Source organism: Nicotiana tomentosiformis, chromosome 12 (genome assembly GCF_000390325.3).
Source record: "Nicotiana tomentosiformis chromosome 12, ASM39032v3, whole genome shotgun sequence".
NCBI classification, from domain to species: Eukaryota; Viridiplantae; Streptophyta; class Magnoliopsida; order Solanales; family Solanaceae; genus Nicotiana; species Nicotiana tomentosiformis.
This window is the reverse complement of record NC_090823.1, coordinates 53,410,942-53,435,129: the sequence shown is the minus strand read 5'-3', so window position 1 is coordinate 53,435,129 and position 24,188 is coordinate 53,410,942. Positions and strand designations below refer to the sequence as shown.

The 24,188-nt window shown below is 36.5% G+C and overlaps 1 protein-coding gene and 1 long non-coding RNA gene across 3 annotated transcripts in view; both read left to right on the top strand.

Moving 5' to 3' along the window:
- Positions 1-24,188, top strand: part of LOC138903709 (uncharacterized) — a 166,663-nt gene that overhangs the window by 49,317 nt on the left and 93,158 nt on the right. The window lies entirely within an intron of this gene.
- On the top strand, positions 3,899-9,424 carry LOC104101417 (OVARIAN TUMOR DOMAIN-containing deubiquitinating enzyme 1). Of its 2 annotated transcripts, XM_009608853.4 has the most exons (10): positions 3,942-4,062; positions 4,368-4,448; positions 5,105-5,322; positions 6,315-6,380; positions 6,452-6,535; positions 6,649-6,771; positions 8,429-8,481; positions 8,599-8,648; positions 8,734-8,834; positions 9,015-9,424. In XM_009608853.4, the coding sequence occupies exons 3-10, from the start codon at positions 5,155-5,157 to the stop codon at positions 9,258-9,260; spliced, it is 891 nt and encodes a 296-aa protein (XP_009607148.1). In that variant the 5' UTR covers positions 3,942-4,062; positions 4,368-4,448; positions 5,105-5,154; the 3' UTR covers positions 9,261-9,424. The 2 variants fall into 2 exon arrangements, with proteins under 2 accessions (XP_009607147.1, XP_009607148.1); XM_009608852.4 differs by lacking the exon at positions 4,368-4,448 and having other exon boundaries at positions 3,899-4,062.

The following is a 24,188-nucleotide window of genomic DNA, read 5'->3' as shown; positions in this document are numbered from 1 at the left end:
CCGACAAGATCAATATAAATGGTAGACATGGATCATGAACATCCAACAATGAAAGATAATGTCATGAACATACATAACATGGGACGACAAGACTGTCAAGAAACTATATATAAGGTACGAGCTACCATGAGTCGACACCTGTCTATGAGCCTCTAAAAGAACATAAGTGCTACAACATTGCCGGAACAGGGCCCCGACATACCCATAATGTCTATAACAAAAATGCATACCAAGACCACGGCAAGTCCGGAGAAGGGATCTCGCCAATAACCGCTGAACTGGACAGCCTACTGTGGTGGGGGAGCTACGTCTACCTGTCTATCAGGACCTGCAGCACGACATGCAGCGTCCACAAATAAAAAGGACGTCAGTACGAATAAAGTACTGAGTATGTGAGACAAGAAAGCATAAGTAAGAACAGTAATGTAAACAGGGATAGAGAATATACAACCTGTGACATCTGGGTACCTCTGAGGGCTACTGACATGAAATACATGATACATACATATATATATACATAAACTTTTAAAACATACGCCTTTGTGGGCATCACCATCATCATATCGTACCCGGCCATAATAGGCTCGGTAAAACGTACCCGGCCATCATAGGGCTCGGTAGAATCGTACCCGGCCACGTGGAGCTCGGTAAAACCCAACTGATCAGTGGTTGCACAATAGGTGCCATACCCGGCCAACTATAGCGCGGCTCGGTAGAGTAAAATAGATACATATATATGATGCATGCTGGACTCATTGGAATCATATTTTGAACCTTTCGGAGTGACGTAAGGTCGGTATCCTTCGTACACGTTATTAGGATTAACTCTTCATCAAGAAACTTATAAGAATCAGGAACTACCAACAACATTGATAATATAAGAATAAGAGAAGTAACATCAATACCAATCGTTTCATAAGAAGGGCAGCAATGTAAGTACTGCTAGCTTCTAAGAGTAGAGTATCTTTGGGAGCTCGTTCATTACATTATGTACAATCGGAGTCGTGCAAAAGAATGAAGGGGATAGCCTCACATACCTTGTATATACTGCCCAACCTCAAGCTATGCAAATGTCACGACTCCTTAGTCTACAATAAGACAAATGACACTATCATTATCGTTTAAGCGTCGTAACTATTATGTATCGACCACAACCTATTTTACGATGAAACGGACAGCACCTCCCCTATTTATATGACTTCCCACAAGTCAATACAATCACCAAACAGACCAAACAACATCATTAATAATCATATTGAGCCTCCAAAACAGTCTACCAACCAACAACATTACTACCAAGCTTTTCGATATATATTTCACAAGTTCTAGCTTCAACGACTTAGCTGCAACTTGGATAATCTTAAATATATATAGAGTAAGAGGTTCCTTACCTTTAATCAGAAAGAACAACTCCAATTTGACCTTAATTTTCTACGAAATATCCCTTCAATTCTGCCACAAGAACAAGGAAGCGAAACTAGTAATTAATTCGGGTTTTTCGGCACAAGAATTACTTTAGAAGACTTGAAATCACCTAGGGTTGATATTAAAAACTTGAAGGTATATTTACAGGACATAAAACACTTAAAACAACCTCCCACACGAGCTGGAACAACACAAAAATCAGCAACAACAAGAAGAACAAGAAACTTACTAGCGCCGCGGGATTCCCGATATTTGATTTGTGTTGTTTGCCCTTTGTTTGGGTCTTGGATCATGAGAGAACCTTGAGAGACTGTTTTTTGGGTTATAAGGTCTGAATATACTGAAAAATAATGACTTAAAACGGGGTTGAGGTATCTTATATATGTCCATATGTCTTAAACCGCCTTTGTGGGCCCCATAGAGAGCAGCTTGGCGCACTCTCGCGAAAACGTAAATATCTCTCTATTCCGAGATCGTATCGACAAACAGTTTAATGCGTTGGAAACTAGACTCATACATCTTCAATTTGATAGGTAGATCACCCCATAATTCCAAGCACATTGGGAGAAAAATGCAGTAACATTTGACCTAAAGTTTAAGTAAAATTATAAACCTAAGTTGCGACAACCTTATCGACTTTTGTTTCATAACTCGCTTGACTTCAAGACTTATGATGCGGATATTATATGATTCAAATACATTAAAACAAGACCTCTTGGGACAGTTAATCACCTCTAGTGTTACCCGAAAATACGGATTACAACATCCTTGATTCGTTTAACTTCTAATATTTGTTAACCACTCTTATACACCCTTGTATCGTTTAAGACCAATAGGATTAACTTCTTATCATCTCAAAGATAATATCTTCTTGGATTTACATCGACTACTTACGACGTGATCTATGGTATGCGAATTTGGGTTGTAACAAAAACACTCAAGTCCAGGTCTTCTGCTTTTGCGGATAAGGGCCCGTATCTGCAAAACCGCTTCTACGGGAATGGGGTCGCACCTGCGACCACTGGCGCTTCTGCGAACCTGCCATCGCAAAAGCGAAGGTGCTTTTGAGGAACGTTGCCCGCTTCTGCGACCAGTGCCAGGCATGACCAAACGCAGCGCCCAAGAGCTCGCTTTTGCGAGCCCGCACCTACGGTCAAATCCTCCACAGGCGCAAAAATACCAGAACAACCCAGCATTCAGTAGATTTCACGAGTCTCAAATTGTTCCGGTTTTAATCCGAATCACACCCGGGCCTCTCGGGACCCCGTCCGAATATATCAACAAGTCCTAAAACATCATACGAACTTAGTTGAGCCTTCAAATCACATCAAACAACACTATCGATTCAAGCCTAAAGAACTTTGGAACTTCTAACTTCTACATTCGATGCCGAAACCTATCAAATCACGTCCGATTGACCTCAAATTTTGCACACAAGTCATAATTGACATTACGGATCTCCTTCAACTTCCGGAATAGGGATCCGACCCCGATATCAAAAAGTTCACTCCCGGTCAAACTTCCCAAAAATCATCCAACTTTTTCAACTTTCGCCAATTAACGCCGAAATGACCTACGGACCTCCAAATCAACATACGGACATGCTCCTAGGACCCAAATCACTATACGGAGCTATTGAAATCATCAAAACTCCATTCCATAGTCGTCTTCACAAAATTCAAACTATGGTCAATTTCTAGTACTTAAACATTCAATTTATGGACTATGTGTCCCATTTCACTCCGAAACCAAAAATCAAACCTCCCGACAAGTCACGTAACCACAGAATAAAATAGAGGGAGCAATAATTAGGGGTTCGGGGCTAAAACTCTCAAAACGACCGGCCGGATCGTTACAGTCATCTTGATTATTTTAGGAATACCAGGCAAACCAAGACTTATAGGTAAATGTAACTTTGATCATAAGGTTTACCTGCTTCTCTATTTCAATATTTTGAATCTTAATATTTTGAGACTAATTATTTAATAAGCAAACAACTTTCCTACTTATGTTTTTCCCTAATGAGTTTTCGTTGATTTTAGACTTTGGCAGATTCGAAAATTAAAAATGAAAACAAATTCTCTTTTGAAAATCTTCAAACGGATCACGTAGAACACATGAACCGTTTCAAAACAACAGGGCAATCATATACAACCGGGTTCGAAAGGAATAATACCAACAATTTTGAAAACATAAGGGCTTCTACTAGAGCAGCTTTTCAATAAACAAACAAAAAAAAAAAAAATTAGTTCAGGTGTTCAATAGGAACAACTCTTAGTTTATGTGTCTAAATGAAAAAAATGGACAAGTTTAAATGGCTACATATGTATTTAACCTTTTAAAATTTTATTTTATAACTCAATCATATAATTTAATAATACTTATATTATTTAATACTGTATACTTGGTGTATAAATATTTTTGTAGAAAAATAATGTGTTATGCTAAATTAAACTTAAAAGTATGGCTACATATGTGCAATCTTTTATTTAGCCTTTAGATTCCTCACTATACTAGTATACAATGCTAACCAGGGTAAGTTTACTTGCCTTCTGCCGTGTCCTCTGAATACTCTTCAGAAGTGAGAGATCGATCTTATTCGCTGCCGGGAGATCTGATTACTTTACTTGCTTTTAGGTACTCAATTTGCTTTTAATCCATGAATTTGGATTTCCCTTTATTGATGTCATGTCCAGATAAAGAAATTGCTTATACCTTACTTGCTTAATATTTTACGAATTTCCGATGCGGAATAAGATTGACTAACTACGAATTATCTTTGTGATGCAAGTCGTTAAAAACACATTAACAGTTATAATTGTGTACTTGCACATAGTAGTGAGTATAGAATATTCAGATCTGAATGACTGTCCAATAAACTAATGCAGTTTCTCAATCATGTATCCGGTTAGTTATATTTAGGGAAAGTTAATTTGATACAGGGAAGAAAAACCTTTTGTGCGAGAAAAAAGGAGGACAAGCTTAATAAGTACTGAGTTGTTTTCTAAAATGGCATCATTCAGGTACATTTCAACCAGAATAATGTTATTATAGAGGTTATGGGTGAGGCAGTGATTCTTCTTGAATATGTGTCGATCTCTTTACAGAATTTCAATCTACACTTAAACCACATGACTACAGCTATTATGACACATCTAAATGCCTTGTTCTGCACTCTTTGAATTGTACTAGTTCTGTGATATGCTTTGCTGCAAAATGTTCTTCCCAATTCCTTACCGAGACGAAGGTTGGAGATTCAAATGAGATTCTTATCTGCCTGGACAGGTTCTTTCAATTGTGGAGTTAATACATTAGAAGCTCTTCACAATATTTTGCCACATATTTAGTCTCTTCAAGATAATTATGAAATTTAAGGCATTCCTCTATTTCTTGTTTCTGTTATCTCCAATTATTTCCAGTTCTGACTTCCCTGAATTACTCTAGGAATTTGAGCTTTTGTTAATACCTTTAGCATATAGATTCTTTGCTTCCAAGTTTTGGTAATATTTATTTTTCCCCCGCTATTATCAAGATTGGGGGTCTGCAGTGAGATACTTTAATTGTCAAATGCCTTTATATGCGTTCATACCATCATTGACATGTCCTTTTCAATTGTGTGCTACGTATTGTAAATGCAAAAGGAGTCTGATGTTATTGTGCAATTCAACTATGTCGTCAGTGTCCTTGAGCAGGAAAGATATCGGATCTGACCGTCAAACTAAGTAAAAGATGCAGGATCAGGAAGGGCATGTGGCTGATGCAGGAAAAGAAACATTGACATCTGTTCAAACATCTGAAATTGAAGATTGGACGAAATACAAGGATGATGATATTATGCAACAGCAATCTTCCATCCAGGCTGAACAAGCTGTAAAAACTCAATTTGTTGGTGATAAGGCAAGTGCTATCCTGTTTTCGAAGCATTAACTTATTTCTTTCTTATTGTTTACGTTGTTTATAGTCAAGGTACTAATTGGATTCGAAACCATCTAGCTCTCGGCATCTCAGTTCCCCGGCTTAACATATTAGTGTTCTATAATCAAGTTTGCTTGATTCCTGCATTTTTTATGTGTTGTATATGGATAGAACTTTCATGCATAGGACAGTAGGAACGAGTTAGTATTTTTTTGACTGGATGCTAGGTATTCTGTTAACAAGCTAGAAGGAATTTCTTCTTCTTCTGAAGGTGAGTTAATTATGTGTCTGAGGAAAATTCTTTATCAACGAAAATATGCTTTTGACATATTTTTGAGCTGGTTCTACCCTACTTGTTTCTTTCAATGTCTCTGAGGAAAATTCTTTATCAATGAAAATATGTTTTTGACATAATATTGAGCTGATTCTGCTCTACTTGTTTCTTTCAAGTGGAATATTGTTTTTCTTGATTCTTTCTGGAAACAAAATAAGTCATGGCTTATCAAGATGGGTACGACATATTCCTGAACGGATACATTCTGCTTGATTTTCTGAAAATTCACCTCGGTATTGCAAATGAGCAACTTATGGATAGTTTGAACAATAATAAAATGTTTTCTCACTAGGATTGAACTGAATACCAGATAAAATAGTCGGGAGCACAGTGCTGCCAGCAAGTGTCTTCATGCAATGTAAACCCTTTAAGCTAATTTCAGGACCTTTTTCATCTTTAAATCTTGCTGATGTATCATTCTGCAATTTCTCCTTCCTTTGTTTACCATTTCTTCTCTTTTAAAAGAAGTAACTTGCGTGTATATCTTTTAAAACTTGTGCTTTCTAGAACGCTTGGGATTGTTTAAGATCCATAAAGAAAATGTTGTAAAGAATTAAAAATATGCAAATTGTTGATATGTGTCTCTAATTACTTGAATACATTGATTAACTTGAGTATTTTGCGGGGGTGATAACTGCAGGAACCTTTGTCTTCATTAGAAGCTGAATACCATCTGGGAAATTCAATTTTGCTGAAGAAAATAAAGGTTTGAACATTATATCTTTGTCTTTGGGGTGATTGTTCTGTGTTGCTCAGTAGTTGATGTCACTTCTGCAGGTGCTGAGTGAACAATATGCTGCCCTTAGAAGAACACGTGGAGACGGGAATTGCTTTTTCCGCAGTTTCATGTTTGGTTATCTTGTATGCTTAAATTCTTATACTGCATTATATTTTGTAGAACATATGTGGTCTTCTGCGTGGACTTTGAGTTTTGGCATCTTTAGTTACTAAATGATCATGTATTTCAACTAAAGGAGCTCATTCTGGAATCACAAGATCAAAGTGAAGTTCATCGCATTAAAGCTAGCATTGAGGAATGCAAAAAGACACTTCAAAGTTTGGGTTATGCAGAATTCACATTTGAAGACTTTTTTGCGGTATTCTTGTCTTTCTACCTTGATATGTTTAAGTATTTGTTTTGGCATGTTAGGTGCATTTTGCGTAAAACTATCATGTCTTGATGCTTTAAATATAAGATTTTTTCAATCTACTTTTGTAGTGTATCCGGATATATTTAATCTGTCTAGTTTTTAAATGATGTACGATCGATTGAACACGACATGGAAACTTGTTGGTCAAAAGAATAGTTCACAGTTCCAAACTTGACATATAGTGTAATATAAAAGCTGCTCTCTATTCTCTAATCAATGAATTTTCAAGAGAAACTATTAAAGTATATGATCTTATCATCGTTAATTACCAGAAAATGTTACAAAAGCACAAGCTCCTCCTGATTGTGTTTTTGCTCCCAACTGCATTTTCAACAGTGTGCTAAAATTTTCTTTGACAAGTGTGAGATTTGTTGGCATTAACCAGTATTAGTTCGCATTTGGGTAGATTAGGTTGAACTCCCAGTTTCACTCCATTTCATGAAGAGTGAGATTTGATTCTCTTGCATTCGTGAATTTGAACACTATTTCTCTTTCTTTTGGTTCATATCATGTTATTACAGTGCCAATAACTCTTCTTCCTTAGTTTTCCTAGCTTCATCTTTCTTGAAATGTGTTCCTACATCTTTTTATTTTAAGACCCTGAACCTTGATCAGTCCATCCCGCAGATACATATGCCAGGAAACCCTTGCTTGTTGCAGTTCTTCGCGTCATAATTTGGGCAAGGGCTTTTAGTTGATCTTCAAACACATTCCTATCCTGACCTTTCACGCCTTTAATTTATCTTTTCACATGTCTAAATCTTTTTGCTTCAAAATTTGTGGCAGTGCCAGTGATTTGACCAACAATCACTAGTGACTAGCCTGTATTTTCCATAAAGATATATACAATACAGTAAGGGCTCTTGGTTATTATGATCAGTGTTGTCAGAGGCGCGCTTAAGCGAGGCGCAATACATGTTGAGTGCTTCGCCTTGTCATCAAGGCTCTAAGGCATACCTTTTCTTGCCAATGGGCGTAATCTTGAAGAGGCGCAATGATATTCACTTTATTTTAGTTTTTTTTCAATTTCTTTTTTCATATATTTGTTATTCATGCTTATAATTATTAGTCTTGGATTACACATACATACTTTTTCTTCATCTGCGCCTTTCTTCATTGAAGCCCACACTTTATTTGTGCTTTGCGCTTAAAGCCCCAATGGACCTTAGAGCTTTTTGCGCTTTTCGCCTTTGATAATACTGATTATGATCATAGATGGGACGATTGTATTCCTATCCAGTGGTCAGTATCTAATCTTAAAATAAAAACCAGGGAAACTGCATGTCCAGGAGTTACACGCTCTCTTGACTAGATTACGTGTTTGTTTGGGGGTAAGTGAATTGAGAGGGGAAGATCTGATATTGATGGTATGTCGGATGAATGTTTTCGTGTTGTTAGAGCTTATATTGTGCCATGCTTTTGCCAACTATTAACCTTATCATTACTCATATATGTTGTATTCCATATAGCTTGAGTAGTCTTTGGTCGTCACCTTCATTCTTGCATCACCTACCACATTGGGATCTTGCATTTGTTCATTTTCTTTCGTTTGATTATGAAATTCGTCGCCCTGAGGCTCTGTCGTCTTTTTGGACTATCATAGTTATTCCTCGAGCAACTCGATAGTGTTCTTCAAGGTAGCGAAGATTCCATAAGGTTTGAGTTCTAAAATTCTCTTGACTTAGAGTTTCCATTTAGCTGTGCACTATCTTAATGCTTCCACTGGTCAACTGGAATCGGTACTCAAGGAGCAAAATTGGTTATTCATTGCAGTCATGACGAACTCCTACGCAGAAGTCGTGATCCGTCCATTTCTGACTATGGTGAGGGCCATTGGCAACCTTTTGTGAATGTGAGATAACGAAGTGTTGTATTCTTCTCTGTGACCTGATGATATGTGCTGTTTAGTTGTGATGTTCTTCAGATTTGTAACATCTGGTGAAATAAGGAAGCGCTCCGAGTTTTTCGAACCATTTATACTAGGACTAACAAATGCCTCAGTGGAGCAGGTTCGATTTTCAAACTTATTCTTGTACCAATGAACGTACGTTTATAACTGCCTAACTTTAACAATATCGTCCACTAAATACACTGACTTTTACGAGCACCTCTTCCTTACAACCTGTAATTTAAATTGTTGGCTCTTTGGTGTTAACTCGCTTTCTTTTTATTTGAAAATTAACACACAGTTTTGCAAGTCATCAGTGGAACCCATGGGCGAAGAGAGTGATCATGTGCAGATAATAGCCCTATCAGATGCGTTGGGTGTACCAATCCGTGTCGTATATCTTGATAGAAGCTCTTGTGAGAACAACAGCATCAATGTAAATCACCACGACTTTGTTCCTACTAGCGATGACATGGGGAATAGTGGTGATCCATCTATTACCTTGCTGTATCGCCCAGGACATTACGACATTCTGTACCCCAACTGATGTTCTTCATTTAGTTTGTGAAAACAATCTGACAATGAAAACTTGGCTCATACACTTTGGCATGTATGATCAATGAGAATACAAACTTGTGCTAACTTATCAACAATCTGTGTTCGTTGATCAGTGCAGAATTGTAGATAAGCGGAGCTTTCTTTATCCATTAATTTGTCTGTGCAAATTTCTTTAGATTTATGAAATAATCTTTCTCTAGTATCTTGATTATTAAAGACAACCAAAACAAACTGTATACTATTAGTGTATTCAAATATTTTTCAAAAGATCTAGTTGACGCCCTTAGTTTTCAATTGCAATAGTATTTTTATCTTTAATTTCTATATTTTTACATAATGTTTGTAGTAAGTCTTTATCTTTTATAAATATTTGAATACATTTTAATCTCTCAAACAATTAATTTTTTGTTTTTTTATCCTTGTATAAGTGTAATTGTGTATATATTGAAATACATAATATTACTTGATATAAGTGTGTATATTTTTATTTCATTTCTTAAAAAGTGGTGTTTTTGTACTATAACTTTCTCATGTGTTGCACCCTGCAAAATATTGCCTTTTGGCTTTCAAATAAATATATAAGTGTTATAAAATAAAAGTAATTTAGTAAAACATGAACAAGACATGTTATGAAATAAAAGTAATTTAGTAAAACATGAACAAGAAATTGAGATAGAGAGAAGGAAGAGATTTTCTTCTTCAATTGTGTGTATTTTCCTATCTATTACAAGTCCTTTATATAGGCATGAAAAGTGAAGAAAAATATGTCATTGAATATGTCATTAAGCATAGAAATATGTCATTGAATATGTCATTAACCATTTGAAAAGATCATGGAGGAAGGGTATATATCCACCATAATTTGATTTTTCTTATAACACCCCTCCTTGGATGTCCATAGATAATGTGCCTTGTTAAAACCTTATTAGGAAAAAAACCCTATGAGAAAAAAAATCTTTGTGAAGGAAAAAAAGTACACATGTTTAGAAATACGCCTTTTGGTTGCCTCGTTAAAAACCTTGCAAGGAAAACCCAGTGGAACAAAACCTTGTAAAGGAAAAAGAGTACAACGCGCATTAACTCCCCCTGATGAGAGCATCAATTCATATCCTTGAGCCTTCGCATCCCAATCTTGTACACTAGTTTCTTGAAGGTTAACGTCGGTAGAGATTTGGTGAACAAATCAACCATATTATCACTTGAACGGATCTGTTGCATATTGATATCACCATTCTTTTGAAGATCATATGTGAAAAATAACTATGGTGAAATGTGCTTCCCCTTTTACGAATCCTCCCTTCAATTGGGCTATGCATGCTGCATTGTCTTCATACAAAATTGTGGGTAGTTTGTTATACTTCAAATCACATTTGTCTCGAATAAGGTGTATTATAGATCTCAACCATACACATTCTCGACTTGCTTCATGAATAGCAATTATCTCAGCATGATTAGATAAAGTAGCCACAATTGATTGCTTAGTCGATCGCCAAGATATGGTAGTGCCTCCATATGTCAACGCATAGCCTGTTTGAGATCGAACCTTGTGTGGGTCATATAAATACCCAGCATCGGCATAACCAATAAGATCGGGACTGCAATCATTGCCATAAAATAATCCCATATCGGTAGTCCCTTTTAGATACCGCAATATGTATTTGATTCCATTCCAATGTCTTCTTGTAGGAGCAGAGCTATATCTTGTTAAGACATTAACTGAAAAAGTTATGTCAGTCCTTGTAATGTTAGAAAGATACATTAGTGCACCAATTGCACTAAGATATGGTACTTCGGGACCAAGAAGCTCTTCATTATTTTCATGAGGTCGGAATGGATGTGCTTTATCCATATAAAATCGCTTATCATTTTAGTGTATGCCGATTGATGGACAAAAAATCCATCTTTCATATACTCAATTTATAGACCAAGATAAAATTTTATCTTTCCAAGATCTTTCATTTCAAATTCTTTCTTTAAATAGTTTACTGTTTTAGGAAGCTCTATTGCTTTAGAAAGCTCCCTAGGAGTTCCAATGATATTTAAATCATCAACAGACACGGTGATTATAACAAATTTAGATCTAGATCTTTTTATAAAGACACAAGGACAAATTGAATCATTCTTGTACCATTCTTTCAACAGGTACTCACTCAGGTGATTATACCACATGCGCCCTGATTGTTTCAATCCGTATAAGGGTTTTTGAAGCTTTATTTAATAAATTTTTTGAAAACCTTAATATGCTTCAGAACAATTTAAATCCTTTAATGATTTCTATTATACACATATCACGTTTTTCTTGTATTGACAGATTAAAACCTGAAATGCCAACATCCACCACATGAGAACATGTATCTATATAATCAATGCCAGGATATTTACAAATCTTCTTGTGATACAGGTCGTCTTTATATCTATCGACTTGACCTTTTTTTTCCGTACAAGAACACATTTATACCTCCACTGGCTTTATACTTTCAGGTGTTGGGACTATCCATCCAATTTCATATTTTTCAGGTGAAATCAATTTTTATTGCGTATTTTTTATTTGGCCAATTATTTATCTGTCCAAATTTCATGACAGATTTGAGCTCAAGATCCTCGTCAATATTAATAATATTGAGCGCTACATTATATTAACAATATCGTCGACGATCATTTTATATCGGTTCTACTATTACCCAATAAAGACATAACTTATTGAGATCTCTTTATCTTATTATTTTCAGGTACTCGAGCCTCTCCCATGAGGTCTTATGAAGTGTTATGTCGTGGTGCTCTTCTAGAGTACTTGCCTCCTTATTATGACCATCTGCTCCTCTCTTTCTTCAAGAAATTTTATCTTTGGAACCGATTAGTCTATTATGCTTCATGCATGCCATAGACTCTATTCATTATGAACTTTATTTTATTTGGAGTATTAGCAGCTGAATATGACATTTAGCTTTGGATCAGCAAATATGCCTAGCAATATTTTGCAAATGAATTATCAATTGAACTTCAAATTCACATTTTCTCGTGCGAGGATCTCGATGTACTTATAATAATTCATTACATGCATTACTTTTTCAACTGCCCATTTTCTCCCCCTATTGTTGGGATCACCAACACATATCCTTAGCCTTATTTGGGGATCCATCTTTGTGCATTGTGGTGGAATAATTAAATCATATAGCACATTCATATTTCTAGATGAAAATTTTTTGGTTCCTGACCCTGAACCAATTGTGATAGGGAGAACTTATCATAACTTGGCTAGATGCATACAAGTGCATATTAAATAATACATCCCATACCAAATTTTGTTTTGTCAGTTTTGTTCTCAAAACCAATGGTTTAGATATAATTGGAGGCATACAATTTCTGCTAAACCAATTTGGATTTAAACCAGTATTATCAATATAAATCATCATAATTTATATTCTGGAATTGTGCTCTAATAATTTGAGCAATTAATCTTGCAAAAGCTAAACTGCAAGTTGATAACAAATGCACATGTGACCATAGAATAGATGCATCTATTAAAATCATATAATAGTAAACGGTCCACATGGAAGGTGACTGAGCCCATATATTTATCATCTTTTATTCATTCCAGAAATCAAGGGATTCAATCCTAACCTTAACTGGTATATCATAAGAATAAGCAGCACAAGAGAATTCTTGAAGAATGTTATATTTCTTCAATATATGCCAATGTAATTCTCAATTAATTTTTTCGCATCATAATTGAACCGAGATGGTCAACCGGTCATGCCAACTAATATTTATTTCAGTAAACCTCTAGTTTACTTGTGGCTTGTGATTGCATCATCATGCTTATACTTGTGTAGTACAAATAGAAGAAAAGTTAGGTAACCTTTCATATTTACCCGGTATGATTATAGTAATATAAAAATATTCAACCTTCTTTTCATTTATAGTCTCAATATGCCAACCACTTTGCCTAATATATTTGTAAATCAAAATATTTCTTTTGAGACTTACTACAATATTAATGTCACGAACAATTTCATTCATCCAGGTAGTAACAAATTAGTTCTTTTAGCGCTCTTAACTGCTTTTGTACTACAAGATCTTTTGTCACACCATCCATATAATGAATGTCTCCTTCACAAAGAGCATCATATCATAATAATTGTCATGTTCAAAATCATCATAAGCAAAATAATTTCTTGCTTTAATTTTATTTTTAATAACTTTCATAAGGCATGACAAAATATTTTTGGCGTATCACATGTATGCGACCAGTGATATATTCATGTAACTACACAGTAATATTTATTATCTTTCTTTGTCTCAAACCTCCCTTAGAAGTGAGTTGTAGCATTTATCCAACCATGCACAAGTACATTATTATGCATAATCTTTATCACATATATATAGTCACATTCACTTTCAGGAATGAGTATGCAATATTAATGTTTATCACAAGTCACATTCTCTTCAAAGAATTTTTCCCTTTTATAATTGCCATAGTGATAACTATTATTATTTTGGCCTTTCGCACGACCACATTCATTGGTCAACCATTTGTCTTTATTTAGACTTATCATGCACTGCTATCACATTCACTTCAAGAATGGAGAAAATCAAGTGGGACAAGCTTCCTGCTTTTTCATGAAAAATATATTATTTTTTCTTTAGTTATTATTATTATTATTATCATTATGGTGCATTAGGACTCAAACCCAACGCCTTACCCATATAAAGGTATGCCAGGCCATAATGCGTTGGAACTTGAATCCAACGTCTTTTCATCAACATAGTGCGTTGGGACTTGAACCCATCGTCTTACCCTCAATCTTTGGCATAATAGGCCAAAATTCACTAGGACTCGCACTCGAGCCTTTAAAATATTATTACTTCATAATTATAGGCATAAGTAAATTAACTTTCAAGAAGACATATATAACTATTTCAATCTTGAAACAGTTCCTCTGCAACAAAAATGCTAGTTAGGATATATGCCAATTTTTTTTTTTTTATAAAAATGATACAATCACTTTTACATTTTAATAAATTAATAAGGGAAAAGGTGCAGATAACCTATAACCACTTATATTTTAAAGACTATAAGAACTTCATAAAAAAATTCAATACGGAGGAATGAGCCTTATATTTCCAGCAAAAATATTTAAGGATTAATGCATAACCGTGACTATTATAAATTATAACTATAATGAATTTATATTGATTGTATATTCGAATGCCAAATTTGCAAAGTACTGTAAAATCACCTACAAATTTGATAATTTTGCTTTCAATGAAATATATCATGTGATGGTAAAAATATTATTACTAAATTACCTTAATAATTATCTATCATAGTATGTAAAAGGTCAGAACATATATATATACGTTGGGATATTATCTTTGTCCTATAAGAGATGTAGCAAATAAAGACATACCTTTCCAGTTCTTTATTTCATTGGATACAATTGAAAAAAATATTTTAACTAAACACTGCACATAAAGTTAATGCAAAGATATGAAAGTATGAATGTGTTTAGATGGATGTAAAACTTATCTTTGTATTATCATCCAAGATATTTTTTATTGTACTTATCTCATTGTCTGCTTATAAATTACATAGTCTTGACGTAGAAGATCATGAAATGAGTAATTCGTGCTGATAACGTGTTATAAAATAAAAGCAATTTAGCAAAACATGAATAAAACATGTTATAAAATAAAAGCAATTTAGTAAAACATGAACAAGAAATGGAGATAGAGAGAAAGAAGAGATTTTCTTCTTCAATTGTGTGTATTTTTCTATCTATTACAAGGCCTTTATATAGGCATGAAAAGTGAAGAAAAATATGTCATTGAATATGTCATTAAGCATAGAAATATATCATTGAATATGTCATTAAGCATAGAAATATGTCATTGAATATGTCATTAAGCATTTGAGAAGATCATAGAGAAAGAATAGACATCCACCATAATTTGATTTTTCTTATAACAACATGGGAGTTTTAACGCCACATATTGACAGCTTTTATAGTTCAACTATTTTCATTTACTTCATTTAATACTTGATTTTAACGTGCCTTTCTTATATAGTGTTATTAAAATTATTTCAGTCTCTTTGTTTTATATTTACAAGTCAAGATCTATTAAATGAACCAAATTGGCTGTTGACTGCTTGAGTTGGGAATAGAAAAGAACAAAGAGATTGATTTGAAGTCACTACCTAATTATGATTTGGAGTCATCATCTAGCAACAAAAAGAATTAATTTGAGTAAGTGTGTTGGTATAAGGCCAAATGGTGAAAAATCTATACGAACAATATAAATGCCAAAAGTATTAAAGTCTATTTACATTTATTAATTTACAACTGACCCCATTCCTGGTAAAGAACTTTTGCAAATAAGAAATCATCAAATAAGATAATAATCTCTGTGGCAAGTTTTGGATATTCGTAAAAACATGTATTCATGAATACTGCAAATAAAGTAGAATAATATATAAGTATGTATTAGTGTATACCTTAGAGCCGGAAAAGGAATAAAAATAAAGGAATTTAACTTTTATACATCCACAATCAAAACAAATTTAATACTATCAAGGCACCTAGCAAATAACTATAATTAACTAATCAAAAAATGAACAAAACTAAAGATCGTTATATACACAAAAATATATAAAAAAAAAGAATAAATAAATGCATTGCAATGAATAAATTAGTTCATCTTATAATGATCACAACTTGAAATCAATATTAAAAATGAAACTCCTCGTACTCAACCAATTGAAGAAAAAGAGATAGCACTATTATGAATACAATCTTTGTAAAATACACAATCTATTTAAAGTAAAAAGAAATTACATACCTTCTTTTCTTTTCGCCTTTAATAATGTAACACCCCATAAATTTGGCTTAGGAATGAATGTGTTAAATGAGTAGTAATATTATATTTTGGACATGTGAAGTTTTGTCAGTATGAGTATGGGTGGAAATAGTTATTTTAGAATCAAGACGGAGAGTGAGGTGTATAAGATTCGATAAAATCAACTAAGTTTACAAAATGCCTGTATTGCAGCAGGATGTAGTGAAAATGTGTAAGGAGTTTGGAAAAACTCAAAACACGAAAGTTGTAGCCCTTTGAAATAACTTTCCAACGATATATTGTGGATCCCTAACGGATCTCTATGCAAAAAGTCATGTACATTTTACACAACAATGCGCAATATGCGCGCCAGGTGCACGTCCAGATGGTCCCGTGCGCGGCTGTGCACTTGTGGCAATGTTACTGCCTTTTTGTGCGTTAGGTGCATGGGAGCGCACCTAGAGGGTCATTTTTAAAGCCCTACTTCGTCCCCACACCCCAAAATACAAAAACTTACTCTAGAAAGGGAAGCTCTCAAGAACCTACCCCCCTCCCCCAAGGTCCCTCCACCATCCAAGGTAAGTTCTAATGGTGATTCTAAGTTGATTTCAATTCTCCAATACCTTATTAATATGGGTAAACCCTTCAAATCATTAGATATTCAATTGGAGCATCATGATTGAGAAAAGAAATCCTAGAACTAGAATTCAAGAGGATTTGAATGTCAAAAAGGTAATATCTTCACCCTCTACTTGATTATAGTATTGGATTAATGACTATAGACTCTAGCTCATGAGATATGAGTTGATGGGTTTGATAAAAAAGCATGAACGGTTATGAATTTGGGTTGTTGATTGTTGATTATTGATTAAGGGTGTTGTTTATCTTATGGGTGAAGAACAATGATAGGGATTATAACAATTTGAGGTTTTAGAATTTATCTAGGAGCAAGAGAATGGGTTGTTGGGTATAGAAATACTATTAATGAGGGCTATGAAGCTTTATACCCACCAAGTATTTGATAAAATGCCTAAGTGACCAATACATGAGTATTAATGCTAATATGGAATTCCTTTAACTTGTATTGATATAGATTAAAGTTGAAAGGGTTGGCGAATGTTGTATTATGCTCAAGAGCAGGAAGTTAAGGTATGTGAGTCTAACTCTCTATGTTTGGAAATGTTAATAATTCTCCCTACACTACGTTTCTTTTATGACGTTACTAATTGCCTCAGAAATATAGTTAAGCCTAGTTCCTTGAATAGTTGCAGAACTTCTATTCTCTAGCTTTGTAACTCGTTCATGACTTTCATTCTGAATGTTGTGAAATCAGTGCGTAATCAATATAGACTTGGATTTGATGCCCATGAGTCTCAGCCTAAATTACTCAGCATGCCATAAACAGTTGAAGTTTTAGTTTTTGTAATGACCCGAAATTTCCACCTTCGGACCGTGATGACGCCTAACATTTCACTTTCTAGGCAAGCCAACGTTAGAATAATATTATCTATTTTTAAAATAATTTTTAAATTTATTAATAACAAAAAAAAAATACGGAAGTAAAGTCTGAAATGTAGTGAATAATCCATAAAAACAGCGGTGTCTAAATACCATCCCAGAATTGGTGTCAATAGTGCACGAGCTTCTAGAATAATACAAATAAAGGTCTGAATAAAATAAAGTTATCTGAAAATAAATAAATAGCTAAAGTAAAGTAGACGGAAATTTCAGAACTGCGGATGCCGTGCAGTTATACCTCAAGTCTCCTCTAAGTAGCTGAAATCCGAGCAAGTCTATGGTACACCGCTGGGACCAACTCCGAAATCTGCACAAGAAGTGCAGAGTGTAGTATCAGTACAATCGACCCCATGTACTGGTAAGTGCTGAGCCTAACCTCGACGAAGTAGTGACGAGGCTAAGGCGGGTCACTTACATTAACCTGTACGCAATATTAGTAATAACAACAAAATAACATAAATAAATCAGGTAAGTCATTTATAATAATTGAAGCCAATTCAGCAGTCATAACTCATTATTATTTCAACCAATTTCCGTTACAACGTACAACCCGCTCTCACATTATATTCATATTCAATTCTATTGCGGCGTGCAACCCGATCCCCCAATATATATATATCGACTTTTAAGCAAGTCTGTTGCGGCGTGCAATCCGATCCCCCAATATTGACTTTTAAATAAGTCTATTGCGGTTTGTAATCCGATCCCCCAATATTGATTTTTAAATAAGTCTATTGCGGCGTGCAATCCGATTCCCCAATATTGACTTTTAAATAAGTCTATTGCCCCAATATTGACTTTTAAATAAGTCTATTGCGGCGTGCAATCCGATCCCCCAATGTATATATTTGCTTTCACTTCCGTTGCGCCGTACAACCCGTTCCACCAATATAATTTTAAACAACTTATAATTGTAATAAAAATTACTCCAATAAATACCACGTTCAATAAGAAACTATTAAGTATCAAGACACACAATAATTATAATTTATTTATGAACAAACAATGGCAATTAGCAATTACTTGTGAAAATCATGGAGAAAATAGGTAGTTTAATACTTAATATGCTAAATGTCAAATAGCAATTAAGACACATAAGTCAAATAAGCATATATAATTATTACAGGAATTCATAAAATAATATTTGACAAGGAATATGAGTGAAACAATTAATATAATAATTCATTCATGATTTAAAACGATTTATGATTTTCAAATAATTATGCAAACAACTAATTTGATGACGTATAGACACTCTTCACCTCGCCTATACGTCGTTCACATGCATTTCACATAATAAATAATTTAAGGGTTCTATTCTCTCAAGTCAAGGTTAACCACGACACTTACCTCGCTTTGCAAATTCTAATAATTTATTGGACCACAGCCTTTCCTTTTGAATTTGTCTCCAAAAGCGTCAAATCTATTCACAAAAAAATCGATATACTCAATACGAATCATAGGAATTAATTCCATATGAATTTACTAATTTTCCGGATAAAAATTAAAAATTTATTTAAATAGTCGACAGTGGGACCCACATCTCAAATCTCGGAAAAACTTACGAAATCCGAATACCCGTTCCGATATGAGTTCAACCATACAAAATTTATCAAATTCCGATGTCAAATGGACCTTCAAATCTTAAATTTTTATTTTTGGAAGAATTTATAAAAATCTTATTTTCTCCCAAATTTCACGGATTCATGATATAAATGAGTATGGAATTGTGATGACCCAAAAGGTCATCTTATGTTTTAGAACTCAAATCTGTGCTCTTAAGCCTTAAAAATCCCCTCGATTTGCGTGCCCAGTTCGAGCAAGTTTTCAGAAAGCTTTTATGTTGAAAATTGATGAAAATAAGAATTTATGCCTTACAAAGTTGATTTTATTTAATTTCGGTCAATATATTTGGTAAACGGGCCCGGATCTGTATTTTGACGGTCCCGGTGGGTCCGTATCGAATTATGGGACCTGGGCGTATGCCCGTAATCGAATTCGGAGGTCCCTAGCTTGAGTTATGAATTTTTGATGAAAATTAAAAGTCTGAAAATTATTTATTTTTAAGAATTGATTGATGTTTGGCATTGTTAGTACCGGGTCCGTATTTTAGTTCCGGAGCTCGGTACAGGTTCATTATGATATTTAAGACTTGTCTGTGAAATTTGGTGAGAAATGGAATTGATTTGACGTGATTCGGACGTCCAGTTGAGAAGATAGGAATTTTAAAGTGTTCTTGAGAATTTCATTTGATTTGGTGCTAAATTCGAAGTTTTAGGTGTTATTTTGGCGATTTGATCGCGCGAGCAAATCATTATGATGCTTTTAGACTTGTGTGCATGTTTGGTTTGGAGCCCCGAGGGCTTGGGTAAGTTTCGGATAGGCTGCAGGATGTTTTGGATTTGGGAAAAATCTGGTTTTCTGCTGATTCTGGTGTGTGGCATATCCTTCTTCGCATTCGCAAAGGTCCTCTCGCGAACGCGAAGAGTAAACTGGTGAGGCTAAGACTTCTTCTTCGCGAACGCGAAGTGATGGGGGATTTACCCTTCGTGAACGCGACCGGCTCATCGCGAACGCGAAGCACTTGGGGACCTGGGGAGGGTTGGTCGTTCCTTCATCGCGAACGCGAAGGCCGGGGGGGGGGGGGGGTAACCATCCTAAACGTGAGCAGGGTCTCGCGAACACAAAGGCTTGGCAGCCAGTACCCTTCGCGAACGCGACAGTGGCCTTGCGAACGCGATGCACACTGTCGCCCACTGCATAAAACAGAATCAAACACGGGTTTAAGCCATTTCTTCAACATATTTCATGAACCAAATGGGTAGAGGCGATTTTCAAGAGTCATTTACTTCACCAAAGTGTTGGTAAGTGATTCTAAATCATTTTCTTTCAATTACCCATTACATTTCTTGAATTATCAACTTAAAATCTAGAGTTTTCATGGTAGAATTAGGGGTTAGGGTAGAAAGCTAGGGATTTCATAAATTTGGGAATTTAGACCTCAATTTGAGGTCGGATTCCAAAACTAATTACATATTCGGGCTCGGGGGTGAATGGGTAAATAGATTTTGGTCCGAACCTCGAGTTTTGACCAAGCGGGCCCGGGGTCAATTTTTTGACTTTTTGGAGGAAAATTTGGGAAATTTAATTTATGCAATATAATTGATTTCTTTAGCAATATTTAATATTATTGAGTCATTTTTGAATAGATACGAGTGATTTAGAGGTGAATTCCAAAGAAAAAGCTGCGATTGAGAATTAAGTGGCCTTCGGAGCGAGGTAAGTGTTGTGTCTAACCCTGACTTGAGGGAATTAGGAACCTTAGATTACTTGCTAAGTGAAATTCATGTGAGCAGCGTATATGTGAGGTGACGAGTACTTATGCGCTGCCAATTTACCTGTTTTTTCATGTTTCTCTGTTTTTCTTATATTGTCTCTTTCCTATGCCTAATTGCTACATGTTTATACTAGTGTTGTTAAATTGATCGTCATTATCATGGTTACGGCTTTTCTGTTGGTAATCGAGTATTCATTTTAAAGTTGAGCCTTATATTGTGGAACCGAATGTTGAAGTAAGGTTTGTACTTGTTATTCTATCTCCCTATTGTTATTTATGCATTGCATTATGGTAAGGGAGAGTGTTAATGTACGAAGGGTGATGCCGTGGCATATTGTGAAGTTAATGCATGAAGGGTGATGCCGTGCCATATTGTGAGTGTTAGTGCACGAAGGGTGATGTCGTACCATATTGTGAGTGTTAATGCACGGAGGGTGATGCCGTGCATTTTTCCTTACTGTATTCACGATTCCTGTTGATTCATGGTATATTGACTGCTCTGGTGATCATTCTGTTGTAGTTCTTTATCTTGTATTCCCCTCAGTATGTTCCCCTCCCGACATTTCCTTTTTAGTTCTTCATTTCTGTTATTTATATATACACTGTTAAATTGTACAGGTTGATTTGTAGGTGCCTTGCCTTAGTCTCATCACTACTTTGTCGAGGTCAGGCTCGACACTTACCAGTATATGGGGTCGGTTGTACTGATACTGCACTCTGCACTTTCTGTGCAGATTTTGATACTAGCTCGGGTTGATCGAGATTTTTCTATTGGTCCGTTGTCCGGAGACTCAAGGTAGATCTGTCAGCATTCACAGACCTTGAAGTCCCCGTCTATCTTTTCTGTTCTACTGTTTCTTTCATTCAGACAGTTGTATTTCTTTCAGACTATTAGTTGTAGTAAATTCTAGAATGCTCCTGAATTATGACTCCAGATCCGGGTGGTAGTAATTAATACAGTTTTATGATATTCCGCACTTATTATATTTCATCCTAGTTAATTATTGTTAATTACTAAATGGGAATAAGGAATTGGCTTAATGATTCTCTAACGTTGGCTTGCCTAGCAAGTGAAATATTAGTGGCCATCACGATCCCGTCGGTGGGAAATTTCGGGTCGTGACAAGTTGGTATCAGAGCACTAGGTTGCCTAGGTCTCCCGATTCACGAGCAAGCTTAGTAGAGTCTGGAGGATCGGTACGGAGACGTCTGTGCTTATCTTCCAAAGGCTATGAAGTTTAGGAACAAGTTTCACTTCTATTCTACTCTGTCGTGCGATTTTGCTTTCACAATACTGATTGAACTCTTCTACTCTTATTCTCTAGCAGATGGCGAGAACACGTACTGCTTCCTCAACTGAGCAGCAGCCAGAGCCTCCAGTGGAAGCTTATACGCGGGGCAGAGGTCGAGGCTGAGGCCGTGCCAGAGGCTGAGGCATGGGCAGGGCTCAGCCTAGAGCCCCAGCAGTGGAGCCTCAGATAGAGCTTGACGACGAGGTTCCAGCCCAGACTGTTCCTGCCGGATCAGCTCAGGTTCCGGAGGGGTTCATTGCTATCCCAGTACTTCAGGACGCTTTGGTCCGTTTGGTGGGCCTTATAGAGAGTGTGGCCCAGACTGGCACATTTCCCATGGCACCAACACTCTCTCAGGCTGGAGGAGGAGCCCAGAATCCCACCACTCCCGCTCCGGAGCAAATAGCTCCCCAGTATCAGGCTCCAGTAGCTCAGCAAGTCGAATTAGTTCAGCCGGTTATTACGGCACAGGTCGGAGATGGGCCAGCTATGTCTTCTGAGGCTTTATGGAGATTGGATAGGTTTACCAAGCTCTTTCCCGTTCACTTCAGTGGTGCTCCTTCAGAGGACCCCCAGGAGTATCTTGACAGCTGTCACGAGGTTTTACGAAACATGGGTATAGTGGAGACCAATGGGGTCGATTTTGCTATATTTCAGATGACTGGTTCCGCCAAGAAGTGGTGGAGAGATTACTTGTTGACCAGACCAGCTGGGTCGCATGCTCTTACTTGGGACCAGTTCTCTCAGCTCTTCATAGAGAAGTTTCTACCTATCACATTGAGAGAGGAGCGTCGCCGTCAGTTTGAGTGTCTCCAGTAGGGCAGTATGACTATTACTCAGTATGAGACGCATTTTGTGGATTTGGCCCGTCATGCTATTCTTCTGCTTCACACCGAGAGAGAGGGTGAGGAGGTTTATTGATGGACTTGATCAGCCTATCAGATTGCATATGGCTAAGAAGATTGGGAGTGAGATTTCTTTTCAGGCGGCTGCTAATGTCGCCAGATGAGTCGAAATGGTTCTTACTCAGGGAGGTCAGGGGTCTGACAAGAGACCTCGTCATTCCGGTGAGTTCAGCGGTGCCTCATCTAGAGGCAGGAGTACTTTTGGTAGAGGCCATCCTCCCAGGCCATTTCATTCAGCGCTCCAGGCATCCCACGGTGCCTCAGGTGGTCGTGGCCCTCAGATGCATTATTCCGACTAGCTTGCCTATAGTGCACCACCAGCTCCTATTAGTGCACCTCTACTCCAGAGTTATCAGGGTGGTTATTCAGGTCGACAGGGTTAGTTTCAGGATCAACAGTCACAACAGCCGAGGTTATGTTATACTTGTGGTGATCTAAGGCACATTGCTAGATTTTTCCCTCGGGCAACGGGCAGCTCACAGCATCATAGTTCTCGTGCCATGGTTCCGGCACCAGTTGCTGCACCACCTGCTCAGCCAGCCAGAGGCAGGGGTCAGGCAGCCAGAGGTAGAGGCCAGACTGTTAGAGGTAGAGGTCAGGCCATTAGAGGTGGAGATCAGCCAGTTAGAGGCTGTCCCAGGGACGTAGTTCAGGGTGGTAGGGCCCAGCCCCGGTGTTATGCTTTCCTAGACAGGCCTGAGGCTGAGTCATCTGACGCTGTTATCACAGGTACTGTTTCAATTTGCAGTAGAGATGCTTCAGTTCTATTTGATCCGGGATCTACTTACTCCTATGTGTCATCCTATTTTGCTTCCTATTTGGTTATGTCCCGTGATTCTTTGAGTGCTCCTGTGTATGTGTCTACACCAGTGGGAGATGCTATTGTTGTAGATCGTGTTTATCGTTCATGTGTGGTCACCATTGGGAGTCTTGAGACTCGTGTAGATCTTCTACTTCTCGACATGGTTGATTTTGATGTCATACTAGATATGGATTGGCTGTCACCTTATCATGCTATATTAGATTGT

Bases quoted from the DNA above. Each gene is read 5' to 3' on its own strand.
- LOC104101417 (XM_009608852.4), top strand. From the start codon at position 5,155: ATGCAGGATCAGGAAGGGCATGTGGCTGATGCAGGAAAAGAAACATTG. The intron at 8,482-8,598 runs GTTTGAGTTCTA...TATTCATTGCAG, and splicing joins GGTAGCGAAGATTCCATAAG to TCATGACGAACTCCTACGCA. The intron at 8,835-9,014 runs GTTCGATTTTCA...ATTAACACACAG, and splicing joins CAAATGCCTCAGTGGAGCAG to TTTTGCAAGTCATCAGTGGA.